Genomic DNA, 25,000 nt, shown 5'->3' with positions numbered 1-25,000 from the left:
TCCTCCCTATGCCCCTCTACCTCTCCCCTACCTTCATTACTTCCTTCATTTAGCCCACTTGCTCTCTCTTTCTTTCTTGTTCTCTCTCTCTCTCTGTCTCGCTCACACACGTTCTTTCTATCTTGCTCTTGTTCTCTCTGTATCTCTCTCTGTAGCTTTCTCTGTATATATCTCTCTGTGTATCTCTCTCTCTCTCTCTCTCTCTCTCTCTCTCTCTCTCTCTCTCTCTCTCTTTCTCCTGCTCTCGGCAGGGTATGGCTATTTCCGTATAGAATCTTCTGCACTCAAGGTATCCTAGATGGAAATCTTAGACCAGGTTTCCATACTTTGTCTCTTGTTGCTCAGTTCTATAGAATTACAGAGCATAGACTTTTTCAGTTGCGAAAAGGAAGCCTGGACTTGATGCAGCTATTTAGCATTCAATGATGTTACCGTGTGAGTGTCTTTATTTAAAGGAAAGACAACATAAAACAATATGATGTCGAGTGTTGCACTCTTGTGGTTTTGGGTGTAGATGATGTGCAAGATGTGCACATCTTCTAAAGCTTTGGGCATACTTCATATAGCTCAGAGATTTTTCCTATTTTTGTATCAAGTCCTTAGATGGTTGCAGTGCATTTGGCAGAAATACATTTGAACATTTATCAGCATTACACAGTCAGGCTTGGCATGTGTCAATGTGAAAGCCAATTCAGGACACGCATGCTTTAAAAAAAATCCATATTTTAGTGATACTGCAACATGTGCCAGTGGAAACACGCATTTTTTTTTACAAAGAAAACAATTATTTTTTCTGTTTCCTATTTCAGTGTTGGGGTAAGTTTTTTTCTGGTGTTGTTTTGCAGTGTTTATGGTTATGGTTGGTTGCATGTAGGAGAGTGGTGGAAAGGATCCATGGGCGTGCTAGACACATCAGCGGACAGCCATCTTAACGGCCGTGATTTGTGGGCCCTCACAGCACAGGCAGGGACAGCGGGTCTGAATCAAGCCCTTGCACAGCGTGCTAAACAGAAATCCATCTCAGTGACAAACACACACACTCGCACACATACATACACACAGTCATGCACGCCCACCAACACAAACACACACACAGACACACACAGATGTATGCACATACAAACACAGACATACACCACACATATGCACGCACGCACGCACGCACGCGCACGCACGCGCGCGCACACACACACACACACACACACACACACACACACACACACACACACACACACACACACACACACACACACACACACACACACACACAATGCAAGCAGCAGCCCCACAAATCATCCCACATGACCTTAGAGCAGCCAGCAATGCAGTGCCATTCGGCCTGATGGGCTGCGGTAACAGGCGTCTGCACATCACAAAAAAAACCTCTGTTAGTGTAACACTTAGAGAGTCAATTGAACAACTTCTACAGAGTATTTAGTCGCAGAGTACTCTCGAAGTCTTGAATAAACAACACTGCATTTTTTACTGTGTGAAGGAACATGCACAGCAATAGATGGAGAAACATTCACAGCAATAGGTGCATGAGCATGTATAGCAATAGATGGATAGCTCTTTTCCAAAACTCTATATATACATTTTGCTAAACCAATAAAATACTACGACAAGTTCGTTGGTGCTTCTTAGGTAATATCAATAAAATCACAGCGTTGTTCTTTGTAATTAAGGGAAAAAATCGCATCAACCCAGCCTCATGCAACCATGAAAAACAAATAAAAGAAACAATTAATGGAAATTGCATTTCAGTGACTTTTATAGCGTTTTGGAAAGGATCCTCTTCAGTTACATTAAGCAGAAACCTGGTGACTCATGCTGCTTTTTATATGATTCAGTAAATGTGGAAACGACTAATGGGCTGTACTGGCCTTGACATGTTGTTTATTATACATTCTGGTCCACATGCATACGGCTACATCTAAGCTACGTCCTCGGTCCTCCACTGCTACTGTTGGAGCCAAAGCCGTACAGTGTTGCCAGATGTGTCTGATCAAATCCCGCCCGAAAGGTTCTCAAAAACCGCCAAAATGCGCTAAATTCTGCCCAAATTCAACAAATTACATTGACCTCTATCGGCCCAAAACGGCTGAAAAAAAAAAACGCCAAATGGCCAATTTTTCCCGTTTTTACCCGCAGACACTCATCCCAAGTAGCCCAATTGGGCGGGCACCCGCCCAATCTGGCAACACTGAAGCCGTATGCAGGCCAGGCACAGAACTCTGCAGTCTGGGGTTGGCCTAACTGCGGAGTGGATTGCATGGTCACACCATGAATATTTTTGCATCTCATCTTACAGGTTTGAGCTCTGGTAATCTTTGTTTGCTCAGTAGTAGTGGTGTGTCACAAGGATAGCTGTTTGCCAAGACCTTCCTCTAATTGGAACGGATTGCTGAAGAGGTTTATATGCAAATGGGGTGGGTTTTACAGTGACAGTAAAACGTGGTGGATTCTAGAGATGTGTGCACAGTCAAAGGAGAAGTACGTAAAATTCATGATGTACGTATCAGGGCTTGACCTTTTGATTTTTTTTTGGTCACCGGCCACTATGACTAGTGGTTTTCCATAGCCAATAGCCATTTAGTCTTTCTGCTAACCAGTTTTGTTGTCAGTTCTTTTTCTTTAGAATATTATTGCATTTAAATATAAACAACTGTTGCAACTACTGTGATTTGTCACATTAAAGAATAAATTACCTTGGCAGTTATTCCACTGCACCTAATCAGTGCCTAGTAATGATTTGACTGATTCTAATTTTGCACTGCCAAAGTAGAAATCCCGCCAGATATTCCTTCTTCCTGTGCTGCTAACTCAGGTGATTTCACTAATGAGCTCATGAACAAGGCTTAAAAGTTGTGGTCAGCTGGTTAACTGAGCCGGCTGGAGCAAATATGTTGCCGGGTTTTTATTTTCTGCACTCGGGATGTCCGTTCCTGGACACAGATGTGCGTGCGTGCGTGTGTGTGTGTGCATGCGTGCGTGTGTGTGTACTCTATGTGTGTGTGTATGTGTATGTAAGAGAGCCTACGAGTCGAGTGAATATGATGTCATCAGGAAGTGAGTCTTGACAGCCTTGGGGTTATGGCTGCCTGTGAGTGGTAATTGAATGATTTGGTGTGGATTGGATTGATCGGTTAGCGGTGGTGGATAGGCAACTAAGGACCCAGTGGAAACCGGTAGCCCTAGGCCAACTCCAGCGGTGAGGGCAGGAGCAGATTTTTTATTTACTTATTGGTTAACTAACCGCATCATGTCTCTGCATCGTGTCTCTGGCCGTTTTGTACGAGTCTGGCATGGTAATCTCTGACGGGTCCCAAACTGAAACTGAGAGGAGGTTAAAGGCATTTATTCTTTTATGGTTGTCTTTACTCCGCAGTGTCTTTATGCCACATGGAAGGTGCTTTAGATAAAATGCATTGTCGTTATTGTTTTATTACACTATAGCTGGCTGTCTGCACCTGAAAATGCACAAGCGCCCGTACTGTGTCGCTGACACACACAGACATATGCGCACGCACACACGCACGCACGCACACACAGATAGAGGCTTGCAAAAACTTGAGCACGCACACACACAGAGACACACAGAGACACACAGACACAGACACACACACACACACACACACACACACACACACACACACACACACACACACACACACACACACACACACACACACACACAGACAACACACGTTCACGCACACACACACACACACACACACACACACACACACACGCACACACACACGCACACACACAGACAAACACACACACACACACACACACACACACACACACGCACACACACGCACACACGCACACACACACACTATATTGGAGACAACATTCTTGATACCAGCAAACAACAGTGGTGGGTATACAGTGCAAGATAAGGCTATATATCTAACTCATATGAGGAAGCAGACGTGCTCGGAGTGGAGAGGAGCTCGGTCGAGGAGAAGCCGTGATGGTGGTTATGACGATTCCTTTGACCTCAGTAGCCTCGTGCACTAGCTCATGCTGACGCTCACGCGTGCTCGCTACATTTTTCCATTACCTGTATGGTGCCGCCGCGAAACGTTACCATAGCAACACGTCTTTTCTTCCCCTGTCTCTCTCCCCCTCTCTCTCCCTCTCTCTCTCTCTCTTTCTCTCTCTCTCTCTCTCTCTCTCTCTCTCTCTCTCTCTCTCTCTTTCTCTCTCTCTCTCTCTCTCTCTCTCTCTCTCTCTCTCGCTCTCTTTCTCTCTCTCTCTCTCCAATAAGGGTCCATAACTGGACCTTGTACAGCATCAGAGAACAAATAAATGAACAAACAAAAGCGAGCCCAAGAGGGTGAGGAGTGAAGCTTCATCATATTAGCCTAGGTAGCCGACCTATCGTGACCTTATTGAGCTGCTATGTACACTGTTGACATGGCCATCAGTGGACAGAAGGTGCTCTCTATCTCTCTCTCTCTCTCTCTCTCTCTCTCTCTCTCTCTCTCTCTCTCTCTCTCTCTCTCTCTCTCTCTCTCTCTCTCTCTGGTTGTACATGTGTGTACATGTATCTTCTATGCAGTGTGTGTGTGTGTGTGTGCGCGTGCGCGTGTGCGTGTGTGAACTTACCTGAACGTACTTGTGAGGTGTGTGTATGTGTGTAGTGTGTGTGTGTGTGTGTGTGTTTACATGCACAAGCAACTTGAGTGTGTTTGTGTATTAACAGTATGTGTGTGTGTGTGTACATGTGTATGTTCAGTGCTGTTTGCGCATGTGTGTGTGTGTGTGTTCTTGTTTGCGTAGAGTAGTTAACTGGTGGGGCAGGGTCCAGTCCTACTCGGCAGTCCTTACTTCCTCCAAAAACACGAGTGAGTGCATGCACCCGGTGAACCCTCGCCCGCCGCTGATACAATCACCTTATCTGGCCATCTTTATTGATTCTGACCGGCGAAACCAAGGGCTGGCACGTTGCCTGGCAAGACCTTGGCAGGCAGACAACGTATCCTTGCGGTGGTGGCACAGTCTCAAGGAGAAGCTGGTGCTTGGTGTTGAGTTATGCCCGCCCTCCTTAAGCAAGTGGCTTAAAGGGCCCACACACCCTGAGCTCATTTGAAAATAATTAAAAAATGCACTGACACTGCTAAGCTACTTTGCCCTGATAACCTGGTTTTTCGAGGAAGGTGATACTATGAGAGTTAATGAATGAAGCATTTGTGCATAATAAACAGTGGTGTCAAAAGTAAAAGTTAAAAAAAAAGAAACATAGTTTCCTTTTCTTTTCCGAGTAACCAGTAGACCTGTGTACTTGTGTTACAATCAGCTGACTCTGCACTGGTTGGATCATATTTGAGTTGGGTTCTTCTTAGGTGTTTAGTTTTTTTCAGTAACAACACAGTCTATCTACCTCATTAGGTAGAATGGAGTAAATGGTGTAACAGTTATACAATATCATGTGCTAGTGTTTACTTACACCATGAATCTACTTTTACTTTTGACACCTCTGATAATAATATAATATAATATAATGTAATGTAATGTAATGTAATGTACAAACCCCAACTCCGATGAAGTTGGGACGTTTGGTAAACAGTGAATAAAATCAAAATGCTATCATTTTCAAAACATTCAATCTATTCATTAGATGGAGAATAGTGAAAAGACAACATATTAAGTGTTAAAACCGAGAAAAAATATTGTTTTGGGGGACATATGTACTCATTTCTAATTTGAGAAATCCAACACGTCTCAAAAGAGTTGGGACGGGGATCAGTGAAATTTAGTAAACATCCAAATAAGATAAAACAACAAAGAAGAACATTTCAAAATGAATTGTACTGACGGACAATATAGGTGTCCAGGTATAAGATCATCACAGAGAGGCTGAGTCACTCAGAATTAAAGATGCAAAGGGAATAATTACCATAGTTATTACATACATTTTTGAATTCCCTTTGATTTACCACGATTGAGTGTATATAAGACATATTTTTGTTAATAAAATCATTGTATAGGTTCATGACATCATGAAATATATATTGGCTGTAGTCTCACTCTAATTCCTGGAGTGCTAGAGCTATTGAAAATTGACCATATTAAGAATGCTTAATGCATGAAAATGACACAGGGGTTTAACATTCTCCTAAGCACCTGAGCTCACTTGAAATAGACCCAGAAGACATGGGAAACTGTCCTTTGCTTACAGAAGTCAGCAGAAGTTGTAGAAGTCCATTCTTTTTGACAATAATAGAGCATTGCACATCCTGTGCTACAGTGAAAATGGACCATCCAACTTGTGTTAGTGCTAGCTTCAAAAGTCAGCCTCCATGATGGCATGCAGATGCAGTAGTGCATTGGTTAAGATGTTCTTACTCATCTGTAGAGTTAAATACAGTGCTGAATGGTATAAATGGGTTTTAAACAGCATGAAAAGCCACTCATGCATTATATTTTAAAGGGAGATCTTCGATTACTGCCACATATTAAGGTCAAATTGCATTCTCTACTATGTTTTAACAGTTTGGCTCCATCATAAGGACCAGCATGTGATAAAATGGTGGGTTTTTGGTCAAGACCTGTCACACTGTAAGCACTACAGAAAGGAAAACATTGCAAAACATGACAAGGAATACACCCACCATTTAAGCTGGTGAAATCATGTCCAAGATAGGAATTAACACTGTTTTTTATATAAAATCATCTCATCGGTTAATGTATTTAACTGTTAAGTGTTGTATTTTGTTTTTTTTTAGTCTTCCTCGACATTTGCTGCCATTTATTGTCCCCGTCCCAACTCTTTTGAGACGTGTTGGATTTCTCAAATTAGAAATGAGTACATATGTCCCCCAAAACAATATTTTTTCTCGGTTTTAACACTTAATATGTTGTCTTTTCACTATTCTCCATCTAATGAATAGATTGAGTGTTTTGAAAATGATAGCATTTTGATTTTATTCACTGTTTACCAAACGTCCCAACTTCATCGGAGTTGGGGTTAGTAATGTAATGTAATGTAATGTAATGTAATATAATATAATATAATATAATATAATATAATATAATATAATATAATATAATATAATATAATATAATATAATATAATATAGCATTCCTTCTTCTCTGATTGTGTTGCAGGTTTAGTTCCAAGAATCGTGCAAGTGTTCCAACAAGGTAAGATGTTCCCTCTTACAGTAGGTGCTCTATTTCTCTTAGAGGTAGTTGTGTGGGATGTTATTGATTAATGTACCTTTTTATTTTTCTGACCTCACTATTATGAATGTGTAGCTGCCCCCACTGTTCTGCATGCTGTAACCACTTATTCATGTTTACACTGTGTATGTGTTAGTTTTTCACTTTAACACACTGGCAAAGTCTTTTGCACTGAAATGCTTCATATGTTGTTGCTTAGTTTTTTCTCTGGTGGTCCACATTTTTGCACAGTGTTGGCTTTTCACTCTGGTATTTAGATGATTAATGTGTTATGTGTACGTGTTGTGTTTGTGTTGTGTTTGCCTTTGTGTTGTGTGTGTTTGTGTTGTGTGTGTGTGTTAGTCCGGTATCCCCGAGCCCCACCTCTCCCCGCTCCCCCTCTTGGCCGATGTTCTCAGCCCCCTCCAGTCCTCTGCCAACCTCCTCATCTTCAGACTCCTCCCCTCTCAGGTCTGTCCCCTAAGCCGACGACCACACAACCACCCACCCACCGACCCACCCACACACCCACCCACCCACACACCGACCCACCCACACACCGACCCACCCACACACCCACCCTGCAGTGCCTCTGTGGCCGACCCACAATTCCTCACTGTTGTGCCGAGTGATATCCTACCAGCATTCTGCTGCACTCGCGTAGTCGCTGCCCACATTGTGTTGCATGCCAGACACATGTGTCGTGCATGCACACGCAGGTCGCACACACGATCACAGACACAGCCACACACACACACACACACACACACACACACACACACACACACACACACACACACACACACACACACACACACACACACACACACACACACACACACACACACACACTTGCATGCTGTATTCTGGCAGCTTGTGTCACGAGTACATGCACATAAGCATGGCTGTAGACTCATTCTTAAAGCAGCCCTTCAACAGACTCACAGTGGAAACCTTTTTTCATGACATTAGTGACTAAATGGGGTCCAGGTGGAGGGTAATGATGTGTTAGGCTGAGTGCCATGCTGTTAACAGCGGGTTGGGAGGGAAAGAAATCACAGACTCGTAAGACTTGAAATGTTCTTACTACAGTAATCAGAATAATAGTTATAAATGTACTGATTTACGGCCACTGCCTGGTCACATACAAGATGAATAATTTTCTCACTTTTAGTATACTGTAGGTGTGAGCGTAATCCATGGCAGTTTTTTTTTCTACACAGTAAAAAATACAGTGTTAATTCAACAGTTAAGAGAGTACTCTGGCACCAAGTATGCTCTAGAATGTGTTAGACCAACTCTTTAAGTGTCGAATAAACATTGCATTTTTTACTGTGTAGAAGAACATGTCTACCTCACGCCAAAGAAGGAAGCAGAGCAAACAAAGTCAAACTTGAGCATTCAGAAAATGTGCCTATAGCATGCTTATGTAATCTAGTGACCTTTTTTAGAAACACCACTCAAGCACCCTGTGGGTTCTCGCGGTTGGTGAACCGGTCTATACATGTTAGCATTCTTAGAAGCTCTCATTCCATAGGAAAACAAACTATACAAAACATAAAAAGCAGACACATTATATGACGGCGTATAAAAAAGCCCAAGAAAACATGAAATAGAAGTCCCTTTAATTATGATCTATAGGAAAAACTATATGATAAATCAAAAGTTTATCGATGTTGTGTAGAACATAATTTCAAACATAAGGTAGATTTTATTTCAAATGTATTTATGTCATTTTTAATGTACATTGTATTGACTTGAATTTTGTGTCTCTACCATGTAACAGCCTTGTTAAGACTTCATAGTCTTTCCTTTCCTTCCCTCTTCTGCAGTACTCAGCGAAAGGCGCGAGCCCTCTATGCCTGTAAAGCAGAACATGACTCTGAGCTCTCCTTTATCGCTGGGACCATCTTTGAGAATGGTGAGAACATCTCTATTTCTCTCTCTGTCTCTCTCTGTCTCTCTCTGTCTCTCTCTCTCTCTCTCTCTGTCTCTCTCTGTCTCTCTCTCTCTCTCTCTCTCTCTCTGGGAATATCTCTGGAATACTCACATCACAAACTACAACCATAAAATTATCCATTAAGCAGGATTTTGATAACCAGACTCTTTTCGTAGTCCTAGTGAATGCACATCCAGTGAGGTGTACAGACTGCACCCGTCCGTCCAATAGGCTGCTTTAGATGAGATGACCCTGATGAAGGCATTAGACTAAACATTGGTCAGATAACAAATATTACTGCGGCCCTGCCGTGGCCTAGCGGTGGAGCACTCGTCTGCTTTGCGGCCGACCCGGGTTTGATTCTCAGCCCGGGTCCTTTGCCGGCCCTTCCCCGTCTCTCTCTCCCCACTCGCTTCCTGTCACCGTCTTCACTGTACTATCGCAAATAAAGTGAAAATGACCTAAAAATATAATTTAAAAAATATATACAGTATATTACTGCATAAAGTTTTGAAGGTGCGACAGGAACTGTTTTCAAAAGATAACCTGAGTGTCACCAGAAAACTGTAGGCTCCACATGGTGTCCCGCTGAGCTTTTCCCACCCATCTGGGACCGCACTCGATGGGAAGGAGTTCAAGGAAGCAAAAACTAATGATGCATGATTCCTCGATGTGACATGACATTGTTGTCGTAATCGAACAATAGCTTCTCCATTTTGTCACATCTGTAAAAATCTCTCGGTGCTATAGCACTTTATTCCACTGAATTCCTTCCATTACGGGTGCGATCCCAAATGCTGTGGAACTACGTCCATTAGGCGAGAGTCAGGTTAATATTCAGAAGCCTCTTACTGCACATTGATCCTGTGAAGTGATTCATTGTTAGCTGAAAAAGTATAATGCTACTTAAATATTACATGCTTTACTGACACATTACAACATTGTCTTTGTCACTCTGGTTGTAACAAACATAATAGCGGTTCAGTCTTAAGGGGTGACTGCCTGCTTTTTAAATCTGATGGTCTGTGAAGTGAAAGTGTTTTCCGGACGAGCTGTTAGCAGTGATCTTGTTAGGGTTAGGATTTAACACCACCCGGGCTTATACCTCTCTGGTTCAAAACATTGGAGAGCATTGTCTTTGTCACTCTGGTTGTAATAGCGGTTCAGTCTTAAGGGGCGACTGGACTGCCTGCTTTTCAAATCTGATGGTCTGTGAAGTGAAAGTGTTTTCCGGACGAACTGTTAGCAGTGATCTTGTTAAGGTTAGGATTTAATACCACCCTGGCTTAACTCTCTGGTTTAAAATACTGGCAAGCATATATAGGATCCAAACAGTACTGTATCTGTGTATGCGCAACAGAGAAAACAGAGTACCAATCTTTTGCAATGAAAATGTAAGTATATTTAAATACAGTATAAAATTGTATTGGTATTTTCAGAGCTTCAAAAACAGAATCTAGGAAACACTGTTTTAGTACAAAGAAGTGAGGAAGTAGTGGAGAGATTTTGGTACATTGCAATTTACACTGTACTGTATAAACAGGTATCTTTAAGGTAATCTCATAATGTCCTCCTTGGATTACGATCTCCACGATAAAATTCATAGTTACAATATTACATGGACTCATTAGATTATAGATTATAGATAATATGATTATAGATTATGGACTCATTTGTAGGATTAGCATGCTCCTTCTGATCAGGGTCACTGTCCGCTTTGGCCGGATCCAGAACAAAATCTCCAGAATGAACCCTCCCACTCAATACATACAATCAGGCCTCTAACTTGTAAACTGTAATGGCAACTGTAAATGGCTAGTAGATGATAATAATCTTACTAGCCAAACACACACTCGCTCATCGGTCAAAGTTTTTCCAGCCAAACTGAAATTTCACCAGAGTTTGAACAGTTGGCTGGTGTTAATTTAGAGCCCTGCATACAATGTAATGTGAACCCCATTCTGGGCACCCCCTTCCTCTGCCTGGGAACGGGACGACTGAGCCCTTTGTCCCCCCCCCCACCTCACCCATCCCCCCACATGCTGTCGTCCCTGCCTCTGATTCCCATATCTGCTCAGAGCCCTCTGCTCTATGTGCTGTGTGCTGTGTTTGCAAGCTTGCATGCATAGCTAGCCGAGCCGTTCAATATTGGCCTGACCCCAATTCACAGTAACCTAGATTCCAGAGGCAGCTACATTCTGAATTCCTGAGCTGGAGACGTGGGCAAACACAGCAAAAACACATGCTTGTTTGTGCCTTCAAACTACTTATAGGACAGCAGAGTCAATATTTTAGTGTAAATGTATATACGTAAATCTAGATGGAGTATTTACGTATACTGTGTAGGGTCAAATTACTCTACAGTGGAGACAAAAGTCAGTGTGTGTACAATTCTGCATATGGGCAGTGCAATTTTCCCAGTTCCAGATTTGGAACTACAGTGTTACATAGGCCTGCCACCTCTGGACATTTAAAGGTGCACTGTGTAGGATGGATATTTAGTAAGTAATACTCTAATATTTACTAGTATTACCAAAGTATAGCAAGTTTTGCAGCTAAAGATGTGTATTTCTGGAGATTCAAAATGACAGACATCACCTTTTCATGCGTGAAAACTGCAATTTTGTAAGTGTTTTACGAATACTTGAATTTAATGGTGGTGGTAAGTATTCCTTAAAAAGTGTGACATTTGTTAATTCGGGAAAGAAACTGTTCAAAATATTACAGAGTGCATTTTGCATCATTTTGCTTGTAAGCAATGGATCTCTTCCTTCAGAGAAACCACTTTTACCCCTGGACAGAACTTTAAAAACTGGGACAATCAGGGAAAATAGGGACAGGCAGCAGCAGTAGTAATTCACCTTTGTAAGTAGTTCACTAAAAGCACAATCCAACAAACCTATGTGTTCAATGATGATGCACAGACCACAAAATGCCCATAATCATAGCTAGGTTAAAATCCTCCAAAGTACTCTCTCTCTCTCTCTCTGTGTATGCCTTTCAGCCGCATGATTTGTTATTTTTCTATCGGTGTAACGATTAGTGTGGCCATTAGGATTAGCTGGATCAGACAGGAGTTGAGATCAAATACAGAGCAGAGGTTTTACTTTCGAAAGCCACGAGAGTATATAATATGCAAGCATTGTTATCGGCATAGCGTCTGTTATTAGCCTTTTCTTTTGATGAGGCTGTACTGTACCTGGCGAAAAAAAAACCTAAAACTGTAAAGTTAATCTTCGACGCGTGCTGCTTTCTGGTGTACCAACAACAGCAGAACAATCAAACGGTTTCAACAAACAGAAGTGATGGACATGGGACACAATAAATCCTGAGGCCACATCTCGCGCCTGGTATTGTCCTCTCACTGGCCACTAAGGAGGAGAATGTCCTTATGTTGGCAGCTGTTTCTTTTTTTCTTTCTTTCTTCTGCACTGCACACACAGACAAAAAAAATAAAACAAAAAACAAACAACGGACGTAAATATTGTTTTTCTCCCGCTGTTCCTGCCCAGGAGTTTGTGCAATATGGTGTTAGCTGGGCAAAGGCCAATAAAGTCTGTCCCTTTGGAACCGCCGATGAGTTGGCTCATAGATTTCCCTACAGGGGATTGCCATAAGTCACTATGGACATAAACTACCACAACAAATAAGATGTGAACCCGTTTCCCCTCTAACCCACATCCCTCCCCCACACTCTCCCCCCTCCCACATCTCTCCATTTTAGTCCATCCTTCACGGGAACCTGGATGGCTCGAGGGAACGCTAGATGGGCGGACGGGCCTGATCCCCGAGAACTATGTGGAGTTCCTGTAGCCATGGAAACAGGAGAGGATGGACGGCGACAGCGTTGCACTGCATAGCACAAACCCCGGAGTGCGAGCGAGGCATGGAGAGAGGAAACTTCTCTGTCTCTCCCATCCTGCCCCTGCACACACATCTCTGAAAATACCATCCCCTCTACCCCTCTATCCATCCATTCGTCCACTCATCCCTCCATCCTCTCCACCCACATCCCTTCCCATTGGAGGTTAATCAAGGACTCGATGTGTGTGTGTGTGTGTGTGTGCGTGTGTGTTTAGTTAGTGCTACAGTGAAGTAGGGAATGAGAAAAAAAAAGTGAGTGTGTTTGTGCGTATGATCGTATATTTGTATATTTGGGAGATTTGGGTAGTTTAATTTGCATTGTGTTATGGCTTCATCATTCCATTTTTTCTTCATTTCTTCAAAAATGCACTGCTGTTGCTTTGAGTGTCATGGGGTGTTATTGACTTCTTTTTTTGAATGACCACTTTAAAGGGAAAACGCAAGACTTATTTTATTTTATTTTTTGGGACCAAATTTTCAGCTGTTCTTCCCTTATGGTAGATACATCTCTGGAGTAGTAATTGATCTCTAAGCAGCAGTTCTTGACAAAGTGATGGAACGATCACGCCATTCGCGAAAGAAAGATAGAAAGAAGGAAAGACAGAAAGAAAGAAAGAAAGAAAGAAAGAAAGAATGAAAGAAAGAATGAAAGAAAGAAAGAAAGAAAGAAAGAAAGAATTAAAGAAATAATGAAAGAAAGAACGAAAAGCAAGAAGAGGAGGTGAGGCGAGTCGAGTCGAAGCGAGGCAAGGCGGGTGTTCCAAGTGGAGCCTGCTGTGACTGGGATTTTCCCCTGGACGAGACACTACATGCCAGCTGCTCTCTCAGCTCGGCGCATGGAAGTAGTCTTCATCTCTCTCTCTCTCTCTCTCTCTCTCTCTCTCTCTCTCTCTCTCTCTCTCTCTCAGAACTACTGAGGTAAATCTTTGTGAGCATATTCTTCAATCCTGGAAAGAAAAAAAGGGAGGTGGCCTGTTTCTGAGCGATTATATCATATCGATATATATATATATATATAAATATATGATTAAGGAGAGGCTTTCAATGATCATTGTTTTTTTTGTGCTTTTTCATAAATAGGAATATCAAAAAGGGGACAATTGTGAAAAAAACATGTTAAATGTGAATATACTTCTTTAGTTGTACTGAAGAAGTTAACTATTTATAATCTTCTCTCAAATGAGATCCTGGACTGTATCTTTCCCCCCTGTACTTGGAGTGTATTAACCTTGTAAATAATATTTGATAAGGTATAATTTTTTAAGTATGAAATTTATATTTTGTATTGTAGCATACTAACTTAATTTTTTTAGCATCCAAGTTGCTTCCTCATTTTCTGTCCTATTTTGAGCCTTAATACTTTTAGATCAGATGATATCTGTACAGGAATTGTGAGCCCGATGGGCACTCTGCTTCCCATTAAAGACCAGAGGTTAAATTAGTAGTCAATGGTTTGCCTCCATTTGTTTTTTTGGTTCTATGTTCTATGTTCTCTTGCCCCCCTAACATGAAATCATACACTTAATCGTGACAATGCACTGTAAATGCATAAATTCTTTTCACGATTCTTGGAATTTCAGTCCTCTGCTTAAAAGCGATTTTCAACATCAAACACATTATGAATAGCACATTTACATAACCTGGTTAAATAAATGATTCGTATAACACAATATACTATGGGCTGATGATGAAACGGTTTAAGCTTTTGTTTAACGGTGCATGTGTACTCCATCTCCAGGTCGCAAATGTAATGAAACTACGTACAGTGAGCCTGGTGCAGCTGTGTTGTGCTCCAGGCTGTACACTACAACACAAAGTTATTTTTGACCGCCTGGGACTTTCCCGTCTTTCTTCTGGAAATACGAAATCCAGTCAGCCAATGGGTAGTTGTTATCACGTGCATCTCCCCACAACCCCAGCACATAGCAAAACACAGGGACATATGAACCACAGAGGTGACTTTAGTTCAACATTTAATCCGATAGGTGAAAAGATTGACATAGACTACATAGGTGTGATACAGAAGTAATACAAAACTATTTTTTAAACAAATAGACATTGGATATTCTTTACATTGGATTACATTTACATAACTGAAATACAAACAAAAACAGACTTTACTGAAAGCCGTATACCAGTGAAATATGGTCTGCCCTTAAATCTTTAATATATTTGCATGTATTTTGTACAGAATAGACGTTCCGACCACTATTAGGGTAGTGCAATTTCTCATTTCTCAGGCTCTGTTAATTAACGTTCACACTTTCTTTTCTCTCTGTATTCTTCCCGAAGACACTAGTTTCATCTTCACAGCAATATATAAGAGACCAAAGCCTAAACCTTTACAAAAACAAAAAAAAAGATTTATAAAAGATGGTAAGTACTAGAGCTGGATAATAAATGCTACTGTTTTATGAATCTGCTTAAATACTTCTGTTTTTTTTTAAATCCTTTCTGCTTTGGTCACACTGTTGCACCATACAAAATATACTCCAGACCCCTTCGTCACTCCCTGCACCTGGTTCACTATCTCTAGACACAGTGATCGCTCTCAGTTTTTTTTTTCCTATTGATTAAAAGAATTTACATTTACTTTACACGTCAGACCACAGGTTAACACTTTTCAAGGTACATTTTCAATACAGCTATCTTTGTCAAAACACAAAACAAACAAAAAAAGACCAATAAACCAAACATAGTTCTCATCTTTCATCTGTATTAAAATTACTCTCATTATAGTAAAATGATTCATATCAAAGAGGATCATTCTAATTTTCAAATTACATATGTCAAATATTTTTTTTCCTTTCTTTATAACAAGATTCATTGACAAGTTGAAAGTTTTCCTAAATATACATCTGAATTCTATGGCTCTCTGTCTCCCTTTCACAAGGCCTATAAGTGGGTGGAGCAAGTAGCGCGACAGAGGTATGTACGAAAAATATGAACGAGTCTGTCAGTCTCTCCCTGCAAAAAGCTGTTGTCTTGTAAAATGCTAGAATGCTATGCAGTATGAAATGGGATATGTTCTGTGTTGTTATGGCAACTGTCACATGGGAAGGAAGGAAGGAGGAGGCAGGGTTTGAGTTTATGGGCGGAGCAAGGATGAAGGGGCTTCTGTAGAACACTGAGAGGTCAGTTTCTCCTCGGTTAGCATAACTAGCCTGCTCTTCACGTACCCTCTAAGGTAAAGCCTCTCCCAGCACAAAGTCACACAAACAAAAAAGACATTAAAAAACCCACAAATACCCAGAGCTGAAAAAAACCATCCTTTTCAACAACCCGACCTACTGACACAAACTTCCTGAAAGCCCACTGATCTAAACCCCAAGAGAGAAACAAAGAAGGAAAAGAAAGAAAGAGAGGGGAGAGAAATTTGTTTTTAGAGTCGGATGAATCAGCGAGCGGGACATGGCCCATTTACACAGCCCCTGAACCCTCCATTTCCAGGGGGCCCCCGCCGAACCTCAGAAGTCCTCAACTAAACCCTGAGAACAGCAGTCCCCTATGGGCCCACCACTTACTGTTTCCCCAATGACGCAGCACATCACACAACACAACCCACACAGAGACGGAACAGTGACAGGCCTCAGACACCTTGGGCCTAATAGGACATGACCCAGGACCAATCAAAGTAGTTGTGTGGGTGGGGTCAGGGGGAGTATGGGGGGACGTGGCATCTAGATATGTACAAGCACTCTCCATTTAGAGCCTGGGGTCTATACTAAGAAGCTGGTTCAGGAGTAAACCAGGTTAAGTTAAGAGGTAAATCAGCTAATAGACGATTCACCTTAACCTGGTTTACTCCTGAACCAGCTTCTTGGTATATCCCCCAGGACTAGGATGATGATTCCTATGTTTAACAACAATACAAAACACCAAAAAAAAAGAAGGACAAAAAAAAAACACACACTTGCCCGAAAGCATGAATGTTAGGAATATTTGGCTTAGCTCACGTTGTTAGCTGGTGTGAAGTGAATTTTGTTCAGGTACACGTATATGAGTTAACTGAGCACGCTGAGTAGGCATATAGTACGTACGTAGGTATATACGTATATAAATACAGTATATACCTACCATATATATATATATATATATATATAAATATATCGGAGCGAGACATACAGTACGGGGGTACGAGTATGCTGGTGAGAGGCGGCCAGGAGAAAGCACCAGAGAAGAGGAACATCACCGTCGAGAGCCCCACATCACACGGCACCACTGAGCAATCGTTATGGTGACGCGATGAACAACAAGTGTGTGTGTGTTTGTGTCTATACATGCCAGTGTGTGTATTCGCTAGTGTTCATCATCATTTACTTTGAATGGTATATGGCTCTAGACAACAAACCAACATGTGGAATGTGTCTGAATCGCATGCATTGAGCCCTGCACGAGAATGTACCAATGGATATGTGTACAATAGTACTGAGCACAGTGTTGAGCAGAGCATAGAGGGATAAAATACATACTTTTTTGCCTTTCTTGACAGGGCAATGAGTTAAAAAATAAATTAAAAGCCTGTTATTTGGCACCTGGTCAATCTGTAATAGCTGGACAGTTGTTAAAAAGGGGGATGGGGTGGGATGTTGTGTGGTGTGGCGGGTACAATATGTATAGGGAGTAAAGGAGTGTGTGTGTGCATGTTTGTGTGTGTACGAATGAGATGGGGGGGGGTTACTGTGGTGGTTTCATGTGTGAGTATCTAAAACACACACACACACACACACACACACACACACACACACACACACACACACACACACACACACACACACACACACACACACACACACACACACACACACACAAACATGCAAATATACACTGTGTGAGCATCTAGTGGATTGACAGTCAAAATATGCAGTAGCAAAAACCTCCGTTCATCCTGCTCCTTTCACCCAGCCACATGGCTACTCTTGCCAAGTCCGAATGTGCTGTACGTAGATGTAGAAATTAACTTTGCTAACAATGAATTTTTCAAAATATTTTTATCGTTTCGAAATGAACTTTCACACAGCCAGTAAATAGCCGCTGGTAAATAAACAATCTAAGTCACCATCCACTCAATATTTAATCAATATATTATTTTGTCTCCAAAATGTATCAACACACTTTCACATTTTACATGCAACCCAATATTTTTGGCTGCGGGCTGGCTGATGTGCATCATTCAATTTCCATCCCTGATCCACAAGACAATTTTCGAACTTCATCATTTCCTGATGTTGTTAGAGCAAGAGTCTTGATGCTTGAGAAAAGAAAAACTGACAAAGCTTCTGCATTAAAAGAACAAAACACTGTTCAAGCTCCAAGGAAAAAGTCCAGAGACTTAGAGCTGAACTTGAACTCCTCTGGATATCCCTGATCCATAACTTGCAATAGGCCTGGACTGGTAATCTGGCATACAGGGCATCTCCCGGTGGGACTACAGTTCGCAAGGGCTGATGCTGTTGCTTTTCCTTTGTGCATTTTCTTAACCGTCTAATACAATACACGCCGTACCTCCAGTGGCACGCTGTAATAGTCATTGAAATGCTACCATAGTACTACACTAGGGCCTAATATGATGTAACACAGGGCCTTCAGTAATGCACTGCGACTTGGTCATTGCCATTCTGGCAGCAGCAAGTTTATAACGGGTTAAGAGACTGGCCCACAATTTTAGATGGGGCCACACAAAAATAGCCAGACTTTCTTTTCCCATTCCAGTCCAGCCCTGTATGCTGCAACCATAGCCCAACGGGGGCGTTACTAGAGTGCATAGCGTTGGGGCAGAGCAGAGCAGAGCGGGGACATGTCCTCCTTCAGCTAACCTGTGCAAGCCAGAGGCCTGGTGGGAACAACATTCCTGCAAAGCACCTGGTGGGGTTGCCAGATTTGAATGATGATTTCCAGCCCTATAAAATGCTCCAAAACCACTTAAATGCACTGAATCGCGCCCAATCTAACAACATTTCTTTGGCCATACATTGACAGAAAAGCCAGCTCAATCCTTTTTTAAAAATTCTAAATGGCCATTTTAAAGATGGCCTTCCTAAGACAGCTCAATTAGACGTGAAACCATTGTATCTGGCGACCCTGGCACCTGTGGCAAAGCTGACGGGAGCTCTGGCAGGATTAGCCTGCTCAGTCTCTCTCTCTTCTGACATATGATTGGTTACTGTCGCTCTCTACTGACATTCGATTGGTTCCTGAGGCCAAGCAATGGGCGGAGACTGTGGTTGTGGCAAGGGGGGGGTGATGGGGTTGAGGGGGATAAGGTTTTAGGTGTGAACGTTCGTGTGTGTGTGTGTGTGTGTGTGTGTGTGTGTGCGTACGTGCGTGCGTGTGTGTGTGCCTGTGGCAACGGGTGAGGCTAGGTTAGGGGTTGTTCAGAGTTCATTAACACACACACGCCCAGGTTGATGTTTGTATTCGCGTGTACTGTACATAAACTAGTCGACCTGCTACATAACAAACATGGGAGTGAGCAGATGTCTGCTATAGACACGAAAAAAAAGAAAAATAACGAAATAAAAGACAAACAAGAAAAAAGACAAGAATAACACATAGCAAGACAGAGCATCACACAGAAAACACACACACACACACACACACACACACACACACACACACACACACACACACACACACACACACACACACACACACACACACACACACACACACACACACTGTACGTTGGGATTCACAAGGGTAAGGGGGGAGAGCAAAAATATCTGAGGTCAGAATTATAAAGCTGTAAAAAGGCACGGATTCCCTTTTTTGTTACTGATATACTGTAAACATTTCAGCGGTGTACATGCATAAATGAGGAAAAACCTTGCATGAAATAAAGTCCTTTCTGTATTTGCGTTTTTTTTTTTCTCCTGAAGCAGTTTTGTTGTTGTCTTCTTCAATAAAACATGATGTGTAAGTATGAAAATGATTTGCAAGCGCTTTTTAGAAAAAAAAAAGAAGAGAGACAGAGAGAAAGAGTGAACGAGAGAGAGAAAGATGGAGAGAGAGAGAGAAAATAGAGAAGGTTTGTTTTAAAGGGGTTGGTTCTGTCTGAAAGGTTAGTTTACTTTTCACCTGGGAGTGAAGAGCTGATTCCTACCCCTCTCCTGAACACAGGCAGACAGTCAGAAAAGATTTTGTTTTTTTCCACGTAGAAAAGTAAGGTATCCTCTGCGGTCCTGTTCTTCACTATCTGGTGCGTCAAGGGAGTTCAAAGTCGGAAAGACAAGTCATGGGAGAGTCTCAGATGCGGAAGACCTATTTTTCTGTTTTTAATTTAGAGCAGTGCCAAACTTTCATGAGCGTTTCAACGTTAACCGCGTCTTCGTCCGAGTCATTGCCAAACTAACCTTGAATGACTAAAGAAGACGTGGTAACATTGACATGTTACTTTGGCACTGGTCTACTCTAAAATCAGAAAATAATCTTCCACATCTGAGATGCTCCAGCGACTTTCTTATGCTCAGAAGGACAGGTTTCTTCGTCCAGGTGGCTGGGCCCTGTGAACGTGGTAGTGTGCACATATTGTGTGTGTGTGTGTGTGTGTCTGTTTTTACATGAAAGTGTATCTGCATTTGTGTGTGTGTGTGTGTGTGTGTGTGTGTGTGTGTGTGTGTGTGTGTGTGTGTGTGTGTGTGTGCGTGCGCGTGTGTCTATTCTGCATGTGTACACCTGTGTCTGTTTTCGGATCTGTGCCTGTGTGTCTGTGTGTGTGTGTGTGTGAGAGAGTTTGCTGGCCTGGGTTTCATTTCGGGCGATTCTTAAGGCATGGTGACGTGTAGCTGTGTGTGTGTGTGTGTGTGTGTGTGTGTGTGTGTGTGTGTGTGTGTGTGTGTGTGTGTGTGTGTGTGTGTGTGTGTGTGTGTGTGTGTGTGTGTGTGTGTGTGTGTGTGTGTGTGTGTAGAGAGAGAGTGGGGGAAGGGGAGATTTAAGGCAGTCATTTCTGATGGAACAGCAGGGTCTTGACGCTCCCGTCTTTGAATTTTGGTATTTGGTTGCTGATGATCTCGGCCAGCATCTCGGGGAACTCCACGCTCAGGGACTTATTTATGAAGGTGTAGAAGCAGAAGTTCAGGAGGCCCTCCACCATCTGAAGACACAGGCGAGAGGAGAGGACACGCACGCACGCACACACACACACACACACACGCACACGCACACGCACACACACAATCAATTTAAAATAGGGTTTCCACAGACACAAATTTAACAGTTGCACACTACACTAAGGCAAGGCAACAAGGCAAAGGTGACTTGAACACTTACACAGTAAAAACGCACTGCTAATTTAAAATTATTATGAGAATGATATGCTCCAATCGATATTAGTGCTGTATTCAACTCATTACATGGCAAGGGCACATAAGATTTAAACACGTGTTAAATTCACACTCCGTTAGTGTTAGTTCCTCACTCAACGTGCATTTATTTATTTACAAAGTACAGTAGTACTGAATGATGATGAGAATGTTGCATTTACTGCTGGATAGAGTGTATCATTATCCACTAAGGACAGGACAATTTATCCTACCGACACACTGTGAGTAGGACATCATAACATACTACCACCGTTATACTGAAACAGCTCATAGCTACATTGCCGTACTGAACAGTACATAAAAGATGCATAAAATGTATTATCATAGTGTAATGTTTTAACAGCCTCATAAACAGACGGCAATGTCCTTGTTTTGGCTGCGTTAGTGCCGTCGTTTGGTCATGTCAGTGATCTCATTACCTCATTAGCGGTATTACTGTAAGGGGCAGCTCACCTACAGGTAGCTTACTTACTGAGGGCATGGAACTTGCTTGTTTGTCTGTCTCCGTGAACATGCTTGCGTAGGTGTGTGTGTGTGTGCATGTGTGCGTGCGTGTGTGCGTGTGTGCGTGTGTGTGCGAGAAAGAGAGAGAGAGTGAGAGAAAGAGAGAGAACGAGAGAGAGAGAAAGAGGAAGAGGGAGGGAGGGAGCTGAGTCTGACCTCTTGCATGGTGTCGAGCAGCTTGGTGAGCTGGTAAAATCGCTGCCAGTTCTGGCTGGAGCTGTTGTCCTCGCGCTTCACGATGGCCTTGCCCAGCTCCTTGATGTAGGCCATTCGGATCTCGTCAAACACAGCCTGGCTCTTCAGCCCATCCTTTGGTACTGCAGGCACAGGACATACACGTTACATTATTACACTTCATTACATTACATTTCACTTAGCTGACGCTTTCATTTGTTCAAAGCAACTTACAACTATTATTTGTCAGGGTATTGGTTACAGTCCCTGGATCAATGTGGGGTTAGGTGCCTTGCTCAAGGGCACTTCAGCCATGGATGGAGGTGTAGGGAGAGGTCAGGGGGGATTCGAACCGGCAACCCCTAGATTGAAAGACCAACTCTCTAACCACTAGGCCACGGCCACGGCTTCATTACATGGAGTATTACATTGCAGTACATTACTGAGCATTACACTCTATTACTTTACATTATATTACAGTGCATCACATGACATGTCATGACGTGGCATGACATTACAGTAGAGAGGAGAACATTAAATTGGATTACATTTCATTTCAGCACAGTACATTACATGAAATTATATTACATCCTATTACATTACAATACCGTATATTGCAGTTCATTAGTGCACAATAACAACTTCATTTGTCCCATTATGGGTAAAACCGTTGCAGGGGCAGGACATATTACAATCTCACTCAGAGTGACCCACATTCTTACAAACATAAAGATTTTGAGGCAGTAATTTGAAATATCAGTGACACGGAGAGAGAGTAATTTTGTGTGTACACACAGTAATTGAGACCGCACATATTCAAACCAACAGCTAGCAACAAATCAGTTGTCAGTTTTTATGTGTGTGTGTGCATTTGTCTGCATACAGTATGTTGGGCAGCCATGGCCTAATGTTTAAGAAGGTGGTCTTAATATCGAAGGGTTGCAGGTTTGAATGCCACCCTTCGCTCTCCCTAAAATTTAATTCACTGATTAAGGCACCAAACCCCACATTGCTCCAGGGACTGTAACCAATACCCTGTTAATAATTGTAAGTCGATTTGGATGAAAGTGTCAGCTAAGTGCCCTGGCATGCTATGCTAGTTTTATGCACGGAAGCAAGACTGACCTTGCTTCAATTGGAAGGCATGATTATCACCTGTTTGTGTTTCGTCTGTGTGCATTAATCTGCATATGTAGCCTTCAAACTGGCCACTGTATGATAATTTTATGCACAGGGTAAGGCAGATCATGCATTGTCTGTAAGGCATGGTTATCATATGTCTGTGTGTGTGTGTGTGTGTGTGTGTGTGTGTGTGTGTGTGTGTGTGTGTGTGTGTGTGTGTGTGTGTGTGTGTGTGTGTGTGTGTGTGTGTGTGTGTGTGTGTGTGTGTGTTGTGTGTGTGCATGTCTACAGTATCTGCCCCCTAACACTGACCTGTAATAGTTTAGTGCACAGATTAAGGCTGAGCATGCTTTGACCGCAAGGCATGGTTAGCCTTTGTCTGCGTTTTTGTGTGTGTGCATGTGTGTGAGTGTGTGTGTGTGTCTGTCCCCCTCACACTCAAACTCTGTACTCGCTGTGCATAGGTTCAGCTGGCCATGCTTTCAACAGCTCAAACAATCCTTTGTCTGTGTTTCTTGTGTGTGTGTGTGTGTGTGTGTGTGTGTGTGTGTGTGTGTGTGTGTGTGTGTGTGTGTGTGTGTGTGTGTGTGTGTGTGTGTGTGTGTGTGTGTGTGTGTGTGTGTGTGTGTGCAGGGCCACTGACAGCTTTGGTTGGGCCCAGAACAGGCCCCCCAGCCCCGAAACATAAAATATAATGTGGACTCAATTCTGGTGCCCCTTTCTTCCTGGGCCCGGGACAAGTGACCTGTTTGTCCCTCTCTGTCGACTTCGGTGCGTGTGTGTGTGGGTGTGTGTGTGTACGCATGTGTGTGTGCACGTGCGTTTGTGTACGTGTATGTGTGCATATGTGTGTGTGCTCCGTGTGCGTGTCCGCGCTCGCGCGCCGTGTGTGTATGTCAGTCTGTGTGTGTGTGTGTGTGTGTGTGTGTGTGTGTGTGTGTGTGTGTGTGTGTGTGTGTGTGTGTGTGTGTGTGTGTCTTCACAAGAGGAGCCAGTGACAGCTCGCATTAGGGTGATAAGGTTCTCTCATGCCGGCCTGCGTAGGTGCTGATTGGCCAATGGGGATGGGGTGGGTGGAGGTGGAGGTGGTGGTGGTGGGAGTGGAGAGGTACCACACCACACCACAGTCCGTGTGCGCGTCTGTGTGTGTGTGTGCATGTGTGGGTGTGTGCTTTGCAGGCTCCACTTTTCACATGGTTGCTTAGTCAGTCAGCTCTCTGTGCATTCTCTCCAGTCATCTCTGCCTTTAACCCTTTCTTCTTTCTTATGCATTGGGGAATCATCAAGGCCAGAAAACCATACAAGTAAGACGCTTCTCAGATCTCTGACCAGCAATGTTATGTTATGCCAATTAATATAAGAAATGGTATGAGCATATTCAGAAGAATATCCTTCACATAAAAAGTCATGTGTTTCTACCAGCACATTTGCATTCAAATTCTGCAAGGTTTCTGAAGCCTTATCCTTCTTTTAAAGGTGCATTGTGTAGGATGGTGGCCAGAGTAGGTATTGCAACTATGCTGCTAATTGAAGCTGTCCTGCCAGTTGCCTAATTTTATCTTCTCATGAATATGTACTAAATAATTAACTAATATTAACTAGTATGACCAAAGTACAGTGGTTTTTGCAGCTAAAAATGTCTGGACATATTTCTGGACAGTCAAAATGGCGGACATGGAGAAGATCCACCTCAAATGCTATTTTCCCGGTCAAAATGAATAATTACAATTTGATGGTGGTAAGTATTCATGAAAAAGGGAAAAAATGTGACTGGGCAGCATGAATTCTGGAAAGAAACTGCTAAAATTATTACACAGTGAACCGCTAACACACTTATATTATTATATTCAGAGCTTTCAACCACCTCTATAGTCACTTACAACGTGTTCAAGTTTCTTGC

At 42.5% G+C, this 25,000-nt stretch overlaps 2 protein-coding genes across 2 annotated transcripts in view; one reads left to right on the top strand and one right to left on the bottom strand.

The window, feature by feature from the left end:
- LOC134452682 (rho GTPase-activating protein 26-like) overlaps positions 1-14,660 on the top strand; it is a 132,501-nt gene extending 117,841 nt beyond the window's left edge. Inside the window, exons 21-24 of the mRNA XM_063203188.1 lie at positions 7,123-7,158; positions 7,540-7,647; positions 9,009-9,097; positions 12,840-14,660. Coding sequence (XP_063059258.1) covers positions 7,123-7,158; positions 7,540-7,647; positions 9,009-9,097; positions 12,840-12,928 — 322 coding nt within the window. The 3' untranslated portion in view covers positions 12,929-14,660. The remainder of the gene's footprint in view (positions 1-7,122; positions 7,159-7,539; positions 7,648-9,008; positions 9,098-12,839) is intronic.
- Positions 14,661-20,194: 5,534 nt separating this feature from the next.
- The window catches only part of LOC134452680 (glucocorticoid receptor-like), a 93,393-nt gene continuing 88,587 nt past the window's right edge, over positions 20,195-25,000 (bottom strand). The window contains exons 9-10 of the mRNA XM_063203187.1: positions 21,961-22,121; positions 20,195-21,071 (exon numbers count right to left, since the gene is read on the bottom strand). Coding sequence (XP_063059257.1) covers positions 20,919-21,071; positions 21,961-22,121 — 314 coding nt within the window. The 3' untranslated portion in view covers positions 20,195-20,918. The remainder of the gene's footprint in view (positions 21,072-21,960; positions 22,122-25,000) is intronic.

Source organism: Engraulis encrasicolus, chromosome 7 (genome assembly GCF_034702125.1).
Source record: "Engraulis encrasicolus isolate BLACKSEA-1 chromosome 7, IST_EnEncr_1.0, whole genome shotgun sequence".
Lineage (NCBI taxonomy): Eukaryota > Metazoa > Chordata > Actinopteri > Clupeiformes > Engraulidae > Engraulis > Engraulis encrasicolus.
The sequence above is the reverse complement of the archived record's forward strand: the minus strand, read 5'-3'. Positions and strand labels throughout refer to the sequence as shown.